Genomic DNA, 10,776 nt, shown 5'->3' with positions numbered 1-10,776 from the left:
GACTTTAGTTGCAACACTTCCTCCAAAAACAAAGTTATCACGCCACTCAATTGAAAAAACTTTCATCCTGAGTGTATATTGAAGGATAAACCATTTGAATTTATTATAGGTTTTTCCGAAATCAATCTTTAGGATTACCCCGCCGTTCACCTTCTTTCAATGTAACTCATGGACAATCTCATGCAAGGTGACACCTCCATCTAGGATGTATCGGCCTTGCATGAATGTGGTTTGAGTAGGACGAACAACATGATCAGCCACAGAATTAAGCCTAATTGTAGCGGTCTTGCTGAAGATTTTACAACAAACATTAAGGAGGCATATTAACATATACTGCTGGATTCTTTCAGCTTGGTTAACCTTTGGTAACAGAATGATTTCACCAAATTTAATACAAAAAGTTCAAGTTGCCCAACATGTCTTAAGTTGCTCATGGTCTTCAATCGTCCCTTCTTCATGTCTCTTCGTGTGTCTACCATTCGCAACACTGTGGAAGTATCTCGTATTTGAGTCTCCTTCTAACAATAACTGGGGCATTCGATCGTTCATACCATTTGAGTTCCTTCTCACGAACAAGTCCAGCTAACTTCGCATTTAATTGACTTTTTAGTTCAATTTCTTGCGTCGTTAACGGCCTCACTTCAGCGACCGCTTCAATATCATCGATAACCAGTGAGAGGCTAATCTTCTCATTTTTGAGCTTTCTAGACATGTGCCTCCTCCATCCACCCATGAATCTACGTGTTACATGTAGTTTATTATTCCACTTCTAGATGGGGTCCCTACCAGCCATAGGTCTCTCCCATGCCTCTCTAACCAAATCTGCGAACCCGGTGCAGCCATCCTAGTTCAAACTTGAATGGGTGTTTGCATTGTGGTCTAGATGTTCTTGTGGTGAGTAGTATAGGAGCATGATCCGGCAAACCTTTGATACGTGGGAGGGCCCGTACAAAGACCATCGGGTATTTTTGTTCCCAATTAGAATCCAAAATAACCCGGTCCAACTTCTCATATGTAGGTTCCGGGAGAGAGTTCGCCCATATCATTGCAAGCTATCTTAAATTCAAGCTATCAACAATAGCATTAAATAAGAAAGACCAATGATTGCTGAAGCGGCATGTACTCTTCTCATGAGTGAATGGTAACATATTAGAATCCCCCTAAAATAATAGGATACAAATTGTCTTTTGTTAGATTAACAAGTTCAAGGAGGAAATACAGCTTAAACTCATCCTGGGCAGCTCCATAAACAGGTACCAAACTTCAAGTGAAGTTGTCCAACTTATTATTGATTTGAAGTTTAATTTGAAAACCTCCACCCGAGTCAGATAAAACATCCATGGAATCTGCCCTGATTAGGAGGCCCCCAAAATGACCACGAGGAGAGCGAGACACCCACATAAAGTCAGCCCCGCCAGATAGACGGTTCAGGAGACTTGGTGAGTAATCTCTTTTACCAGTCTTAGAGATAGCAAAAAAATCCCTGAAGTGCTTGATTTGATATGGTGGCTTCAAAACTTATGGAACATTTACTCACAAAATGCAGTGATGATTGCTCATTCTCCATCGATGAACATCTATGTGTTTGGGATTCATAGCATAAAACAAAAAATTCTAACTAACGCAACCCGGTTGCCCAAATCTATCTAGGAATAATGGTGTAACAGAGGAGATATTGGAGAACGTACCCCATAGACCGATAGCGGTTAACGTTCACTAGAACATGGACGAAATATAGTCGAACATGCGACGCCGACCTCAGGGTCGTGAAGAATTCCTCTCCCCGATGCCAAGTACCGCAAATACAACACCTCGTAGTTTCACACACATACGATGCTCAACGATGCTCCCGTCTCCGATTCAACGAAGTTGCGGAAGTAGATCTTCTGGATCTAGATCCCGGCAGCGCTCCCGCGCATCGGATGGAGTTATTCCCGCCCTGCATAGTTCTTCGGGGAACCGCGAGGAGTCGAAAACTAGAGAGAGAAAATATTCTATTTTATTGTGTTTTATTTTTGCTCCAAAGATGCACTATATATAGGGCAAAAATAGAGGCTAAAAAATATTCTCTCTCCTAGAAAATGTGGGACTAAAAAAAGCGAAACAGGGAGCTGGCCGGCCGGCCGACCGAGCCACGCACCTCCCTGGCCGTGCGGCCATCGAATGGGCCGGCCCTTTGGCTTCCCTTTCCTCTTTCCCCCCCCCCCCCTTTTTTTTATGGCTCCTCCAGGGCCAGGGAGCCTAATAAAATAGGATGTCTTTTTTAATTAAAATGAAAATCATATTTTATATAATTAAATATATTTTAATATATTGATTCATCCAATCAAATATTAAACATATCTTTAATTGCCATTAGTTCGAGACACCTCTGAACTATTCTGAACGCCTTTCGGATTTCACCGGAATTCTGTTCCAGGTATCTCTCTCAACTCCGATGAATCCAAAACATTCTTTTAGTTTCGTTGAACCCTTAAGTGTGTTTCCCTATGGTTCTAAAATAACACAGACATGATCGAGACACTTCTCTGATCAATGATCACCGGGGTGTTCTGGAGAACAATAGTGACCCCTATGTACTCTACGAAGATGTTAGCGTCGTTTGAACCATTACGTCGTATCCCGTTCCCTTTGTTAGTCCGATACCGGCACTCGTCCGAGATCTGATCATCGGTATCACGATCCCTAGTTCGATCTCGTTACTAACAAGGTTATTCAACTCGTTCCATTCGATTCAATCCTCATGACCTAGTCATGTGTTGCAACTTGGATGTAATCTCACCGAGTGGGCCCAGAGTATCTTCCGTCACGCGGATGAACAAATTTCGCTCTTGATCTAGTCGCTTCTACCATCCCATTGGAATACCTAACCGCACCTTTATGACTACCCTCTCACGGTGTAGCGGTTGATACAGCGAAAGCATCCTCCAGAGATGGTGATTAGATATGGTCTCACGGTCTAAGGATTAGGTTACTACGCTTTCATAAATATCGTAACGTTGAACTCGATGTGACTTTGATCGTGTTACAATACTTTTATAAGGGAATGTCCATCATATCATTTCTCCAAATAATATAATCTCATTGTCAATAACCACGTGTCCATGATTGGGAAACCTCGACCAACGATTGACCATAATGAACTAGTTGTGCACATGTGTGCTCACTAGGGATCCTGATTTGTTTACAATAACACACGTGTATAAATATTTCCGCTTGATATAGTCATAGCATAGCACGAAACTATTATGAACTCTTGATATATAAACACTATTTATTATTTGCCTCTAGGGCACTATATCCAACACTATGTACTATCCTATATGTACCAAGGAAATTCTACCGAATCCTTTTGAAAGAAAGGAAATTTGAAGAGAAAAATTTGAAAAAAAAAATCAATTTCTAGAAAGGATAACACATATGGATCATTATTGGATTGCATTAAAAATCTGAAGCAAATCAGACACGGGTTCACATCTCATGGGTTCATACTTGTGGAAGTTTCGATCTTTCACATTCTTTTTTCCTAAAATTGCCATTCACTATATCATTGGTGTAGCTATGAAGCATTCAGGGGGGCCACCGCCCCCCAACTTTTTGCCAATTAGAAGAAAAAATTTCACACAAGGCCTAGGACAAGAAAATTTGAGCAATTTGCCCACCCAAAAAAATCAATTCTTGTGTTTTGCTCCCCCAGAACTTCTCGGCAAGCTCCGCCACTGCATTGCATACTTAAAAACCCCGATGGCTCCCGATGGGTTCGCTCCCTAGGGCTAAAATCCTAACATTCATTCAATAAAACTACCCTTATTTTTTATATGTCACATCCAACCGTATCCTTTCAGCAACTCCTGTGATGTTTTTTCTACAAGTCTAACAAATATTTATATCAGTTTTTCATAAAATATCTATGAAATTCATATCCAAAAAGACAATTTTGAATGCACAACCGATCGGCCACCGTAGAGAAGTCACGAGGCAAGTGAGTCATCTTCCCCAACCCAACAACTAGAATTCCGTAAATGCCCCTGCCCCCGAGGCGTCAACCCTTGGCCTAATAGACACCTTCCATCCTTGCCCTTCCTCCCCCCTCTTCCGCCCGCGGCGGCTCAAACTTAAACCCTAGAGACGCTCCTCGCCTCGCTCTGCCGCTCTCCCCGACCCGAATCCCCAATCCCCCAGGGAGGCACTCCAGGCAGGTATACTCCCCTCAGATCTCCTCGGTTTATTTCAATTTTTTTAACCCCGCATGTCTCGCTTTTGCGCCCAAAACGGAGAAAATTTTGTGATATAGTACGTATTTATTATTTGTGGGTGGGGGTTAGCAGCTGCTTCGTGCTAGAATCGTGACCATTTTGTTCGATTTTTGTTTTGTTTTTCTCTTCTTGCAGGGCTGCTTCTGCCGCTATGGCTCGCGTCTACGTGGGGAATCTGGATCCGCGCGCGACTGCGCGCGAGATTGAGGACGAGTTCCGCACGTTTGGGGTTCTGAAGAGGTGAGATGCTTGCGAATTTCCTTAACAATTCTGAAGCTAGCAGTATGGTATTTACAGTTTACTTGTTTCCTCGAGTTTTGTGTAATTTAACAATTGATGAGACTATATGTGCTTGCTTAAGTAAAACTGCTATTTGGATCGTTCTAGTTTTACATTTTGCGTTCAATTCGGTGACTATTTGTTTTAAGTGTAAGAACAGAGTGTATAGGTACGACTGATATGTTCTAAGTCTGTTTTTTTTTTTTGCTTCATGATGCGCGCCAGGGTGAGAGTTGAGACTATCACTTGATGAACATGTGGTGTGGTGTGATGGGGCTTTCTGTTTGGGAATTATAAGCTTTTATGGATAATTATATCTTTGCTACTCCCTCCGTTCCAAAACTAATTGACTCAGCTTTCTCTAGATACATGTCTAGATAAAGCCGAGTCAATTTATTTGGAATGGAGGGAGTACTTTGCTTGGTCACTTATTTTTGTTTATAATTAGGGGTTTCTTTGTTCATATGATGGATTTCCCCCTGATAATAGCAGTTTCTTCTCCTCCATTTTGTGATTTATTTATTAATGCAACAGGCACGCATTTGTAGATAGCTAAAGACATATAATGTGCTAGAAGCTAATAGGTGAATATTAAGACAGTGAAGGGTAAGGAACATATGTAAGACATATAGGGGCATAGTTAAGTGAAGTGATGCCTGTGCAGAGGGTGTGATCTTTCCAGTAATTCTGAAGCACATGCAGAATAGTCATGCTATGTACTGTACTGCCAGTATATATGTTTTGTACTTAAAAATATCAGCAGTAAAATGTGAGAATTAATGCATAGCGGCGATGTACCTTTTCAAACTCAACAAATCAGCTGTATTGAATTATATTTGATTTCTTTTTTGTTGGTCTAAAAAGTCATATCTCTTCTTTTCTTCTAAGCTTTGGTGTTTTTCCGAATGTGTTCATCCAGTATGTCTTGTTTTGCATGGCAAAGAGTTGTGTTATTTCTGATTGCTGTTGATTAAAATGATTTTAAGTTAAGTTAAGAATTGTGCTAAGAAATATGTTTCACTGGTGGCTAGATGTCAATAAGGGCGTTGATCTTTAGGTTGTAATGACTTCTTAGATGTTTTTGTGCATTGCCGACATGAGATGTATCGATTTTGACTTACTTTTTTTCAATGCAGTGTGTGGGTTGCTAGAAAACCACCAGGATTTGCTTTCATTGACTTTGATGAGACCAGGGATGCAAAAGACGCAATTCGTGAATTGGATGGTAATATGATAATCATATTTTATCATGACGTTTCTATCTGGCTATGTCCAATAGGTGGTCGTCGATTTCATGAGTTTATTTTAGGAAATATTAACAGGGACTGTTTCGTGGTTGCTCATTCACCATCAACCTTGTTCCAATAAGTTTGCTAGTCTAGATTGTCATAAACAATTTTGACCCTATTTGGCCTAGCTAGCTCATTTTTTGGTTGGTGATGATAGAGAATCCAGGCCTTCTTTTGTTGATTCATATTGAATAGTCTGATATACAATTCTGATTCATTCCTGTTTCAGAAATTAATTCTTGTTCATCACGGGAATAGGTGTAAAAAGTAACTATTTGGCTGGAAACTTGCAAATATCTTGGTGCTGTATTTTAAAATCTGGATCTTGTACCGTGACCAGGAAGTAATAACTGACCAGTATCTATGATTCGATGTACTCCCTCCGTCCCCAAAAAAAAGCTTCTCAACTTTTTGTAGATACGGATGTATCTATAACTAAAATTTGTCTATATACATCTGAATCTGGACAAAGTTGAGAAGCTTTTTGTGGAACGGAGGGAGTATAAGATAGATTATATGTAGCTATCGAGTGAGCATACGCACACAGATCGGATATAGCATCACTAGATGGCTTAAACAATTACGCTGCAACTACATTGTAACTGTTTACTGATCAATAACATCTTAGACATTTTCTTTGTTAGTGACTAGGCTTACTGTTGTTGCTTTAGCTGTTCTGTAGTCATCTGTATGTCTGAGCAATTCATGAATTCGTGATAATGAGACCCCTGCTTATTATGCTGTAATAGGTAAGAATGGATGGAGAGTTGAGCTGTCAACCAAATCTGGCAGCGGCCGTGGCCGAGAACGTGAATCTCGAGGTTCTGACATGAAGTGCTATGAATGTGGTGAAAGTGGCCACTTTGCACGCGAATGTCGGCTACGGATTGGTTCTGGGGGTCTGGGTAGTGGAAGACGCCGCAGCCGAAGCCCAAGGCGCAGCCGTAGCCGTAGCCCAAGATATCGTAGGAGCCCAAGCTATGGTAGAAGGTATCCCCTCAGTTCTTAAATATTCCCTCCATTCCAAATTAATTGAAGTTCTTAAATTGTCCTAAGTAACTTTTTAAAGTTTGATCTAGTCTGTAGAAATATATCAACATCGATAACAAATTAGTTTCATTAGATCCATCTTAAATTTACATTTGTACTATATATACTTTGATATTGTAGATATACATTACCATATTTTTCGATAAACTTGGTCAAACTTAAGTTTGACTTAGGACAAACCTAGATGACATTTTAGGCATGTGCATATATAGGCTTGGAGAACAACAGGAGATATATCTCCTGGGATATTATCCATATAAAGTTTTAACTGTGACCTAATAATATTTTCTTAGTACATATGAACCTCAAGCTCAATAACATTCAGAATCAGTTTTCCAGTTCAATCTAAATAACATTCAGATTTATTTTTCTGGTTCGTACATTCTTATTCAAGTCATATCTCATTTACTCTCTATTGGTAATAAGTGATCTAATGTTTCCCTTTGTAGTTTTACCTGTTACAACTTCATTAGCTTTATGACTAGATCTGAAAAATAACACGTGACCAGCCATTTTTGTACATTAACATATCAAACAACATACTGACAGTTGTCTTGCCATGCTAGTGTGATCTCTTGCATATATACTTTAGCAGCTTCTTGTATGCTTAATGCTTTTACCTTCACCTCTGACGATAAACAATGTTTGATGCAGGAGCTACAGCCCACGGGATCGGTCTCCCAGGAAGCGAAGTTACAGCAGATCACCACCGCCTGCCCGCAGGTCTCCACCGCCTCCTCGTGCGCGTAGTATCAGCAGGTCTCCGCCGCCTCCCCGCGCACGTAGCATCAGCAGGTCTCCACCACCACCTCCCCGTGCCCGAAGCATCAGCAGGTCACCACCACCTTCCCGTGCCCGAAGCATCAGCAGGTCACCGCCGCGCGCCCGCGAGAGGAGCTATAGCAGGTCCCCTGCACAGCCACCCCAGCGCGAAGAGTCCCCTTATGCAAATAATGCCTGAGGGCTTAGCTCTGCAAATGCTGGAATTTGTTGGGGACCCTCGGTTTGTTTCCCGGAATGTTTTTTTGTATGACTATTGGACTGCCATGCGTCTGAGCATGTTCTTCGTTAGCATTTCTGTAACTTTTTGTGAAGAGTCTGGCTGCTGATACAGTTGGTGAAGCAGGAACCTAGCGTTTCCCTATTGACTGATGACTTGAGAGTATGTAGTTGGTCTGAAGACAAGACATGTTTCTCCTCTTTTGGATTATTCGGATGCATTGCATGGATATTTTTATGTGATGAAATTGTTGTGCTATTTAGTTGCCGTTCTTGTCGTATTCTTGTTGCTGTCATCCAGAATCTTCTGATCTCCTTATTCAGATTCAGTGCCCTAGAGGTCTTTTATTGTCCTGATTCGTAGCTGGTTAGGTTGAACGAATATACCAGAAATTCTAAACCGTGACTTGTAGCTAAAAGCAATGCAATGCCACTGCAGTCGTCTATGCTTGAGGTTTGGCGAGGAGGCCCCATTCCGTCTTTTACCGTGGCCGTTCTGCATCGTAACTCGTAAGGGCATCACCAGAGGCGTGATGCCGCTGCGACCGAAAGTGCCATTCTTCAGCGGGGCGATGTAAAGTAACCAGCGCGTCAGCGGTGACGTAAACCTGGCCTAAATATGCGCCAGGTTCCGCGCGTCAGTGGCAGGGATGCCGATATTATTTCCGCCAGTGGCCATTCCCCGCGCGAAAAATCAAAATAGATTGGCGCGAGCAGTCCAGAAGTGATGGACGTCCTCGCCGCCGCAGCCACCACCATGGATGCCGAGCAAACCGTCGCACCTGCCGCCGCCCTACACTCCCCCGTAGCCACGACCATAGCAACAATGGAGGCTGCAGCTCCGGCGGAAGCAAAGCGGGCACCGGCGGCCGGGAGGCAAAGCCAAAGACGGCAAAGAAGGTGCTCTCCAAGGAGGAGAAAAGCGTCGAGGCCGAAGCAGGAACCTGAAGGAGAAGACTGTTGCGGCCGCCAACCAGCAGGCGTGGAAGATGCAGATGAAAGCCGGCGTCGCGCAAGTAGCCCTCCATCCGAGCTTAGCGGAGGGCTACATGCTCGTCAAACGAGAGGGGATCGCTGGCGTCGCTCCTCCGGCCTCGTCGGTGAGCTCGGTAAGTTCCCAGCCGCGTCCTGGAACTCCCGCTCCCTTGCAGGGCCACCCGGCGTCGCGGTTCGCCTCCGGCGTGGCGCCGGTGCAGTTCAATGGCGCGCCGCTGCAGTTCAACGGGGCGCCGGTTCCCGACCTCAACCGGATGCCTAGAAGCGGTGACTCATGCCCGGGCGCGACACACAAGACGCGCCAGCTGCCGGAGGAGAGCATGCTGGAGCCCCGCATCCTGTTCGACGAAATGACAGTGCCTGCCCCGACGATGGACGACCCGGTACATGAGCTCTCTCAATGTGTGCGACTGCCGTGTATCATGCGTCTGACGTGCGGTCATTCGTAGGCCTATTGGAAGGACCACCATGAGACATACATCCATGCTATGATCTTCGGCGGCGGCTTCGTTGGCGACGACCGGGCCGAGCCAGTCCCGTAGGATGAGTGGGCACCGACGCAAGATGTGGAGGACATCGCTAATGCACAACTGTTCTCCACCCAGGCCAGTGAAACGCAGCCAACACCCGTGTGTGTCGACGACTTTGACGACGCGCCAACAGAGCCTGTCCTCACCACGGACAATGCTACCAAGAAGAAGGGGGAGAGCCACAGGACAAAATGATTCATCGACGATGAGGACAAGTGTTTGTGCGACGCGTGGCTGGCAACAAGCCATGACTGTATTAATGGCGCCCAACAAAAGGGCAAGGTGTATTGGGCCAAGGTCGTGAAGGAGTACAACGAGATCAAGATGCACCCGCCCTACCACATCTCAAGCCCTCGCACGGAAGAGTCCCTTAGAAAAAGATGGGACTACATCAAACAAGAGACAAGCAAGTTATGCTCGGCCGTCGAGCATACTAAGAGGCACCCCGTAAGCGGCGTTGGCGTCATTTCAGTGGTAAAAAAGATACAACCATCATCATTCTATTCTATTTACATCATTCTATGTGCATCATTGTCGGCTTTGGCGTGATTGCAGGTATCCTGGGCCTTGGAGAGGTTCAGTGCATAAGAAGGGGTACCATATGGTCCATTGCTGGGAAAGGCTCAAGGACGCGAAGATGTGGAAGACAAGTTTAGCGGCCTACGATGAAGCTGTGAAGAATGGGACATCGGTCAACCTCGACGGCGAAGACGACGATCATGGCCGTCAAGCCCTTCCACCTCGTCCCCGCGGCCATAAGGCTACCAAGGCCGATCTAGCCCGGGAGGCACAGGACATTGCGTTGACCCAGAGCCTGGAGAAGACGAGTGCCGACAATCAAGCCGCCTTGGCTGCTAGGGACGAGAAGAGGCGTCTGGAAAAAGAGGCCGCAGCTGCCATCTTCCTAAACCTCACAAAAGAGGTCATTGAGGTCCAAAGGATGGACATCGAGGCCAAAAAGGCAGAGGCCAAGGCCAAATTGCATGACGCCGGGGCCGGGAGGATGGACGCTGAGGTCAAGACCCGTGCAAAAGACACAATGATCATGCTAGCCGACTTGAGCGGCGTCGACGACGACACTAGGGCCTGGTTCATGAAGAGGCGCGCCGAAATCCGCGGGCGAGACGCCTGATCGCCGGCGCCATGCGCCCAACACCTTGTCCTCCTTTTGGACTTTTTAAATTGCTGTTCAGGCCTTGTTGTGCCCCTTTTGGACTCCACTTTGCGCCATACCATGTACTTATTTCAGACCTCAATTTGAGGCCGTAATTTCGTGCAAATTTGAGGCTAGAACCTCTTTTTTGAATTCTGGCCCTCGCCAAAAATGCGTTGGCCCACTGGAGCTTTGAGCCACCCCCAGGCGTAAACGGACGCACG

General features: G+C 44.8%; 1 protein-coding gene across 1 annotated transcript; it reads left to right on the top strand.

The window, feature by feature from the left end:
- Positions 1–4,049: 4,049 nt before the first annotated feature.
- On the top strand, positions 4,050–8,132 carry LOC124692626 (serine/arginine-rich splicing factor RSZ23-like). Its single transcript, XM_047226034.1, has 5 exons — positions 4,050–4,195; positions 4,392–4,496; positions 5,672–5,760; positions 6,574–6,814; positions 7,529–8,132. Exons 2-5 carry the CDS (start codon positions 4,408–4,410, stop codon positions 7,833–7,835), a joined length of 726 nt encoding a protein of 241 aa, XP_047081990.1. The 5' UTR covers positions 4,050–4,195; positions 4,392–4,407; the 3' UTR covers positions 7,836–8,132.
- The last annotated feature ends 2,644 nt before the right edge of the window (positions 8,133–10,776 follow it).

This window comes from Lolium rigidum, chromosome 2, assembly GCF_022539505.1.
Source record: "Lolium rigidum isolate FL_2022 chromosome 2, APGP_CSIRO_Lrig_0.1, whole genome shotgun sequence".
NCBI lineage: Eukaryota > Viridiplantae > Streptophyta > Magnoliopsida > Poales > Poaceae > Lolium > Lolium rigidum.
The sequence above is the reverse complement of the archived record's forward strand: the minus strand, read 5'-3'. Positions and strand labels throughout refer to the sequence as shown.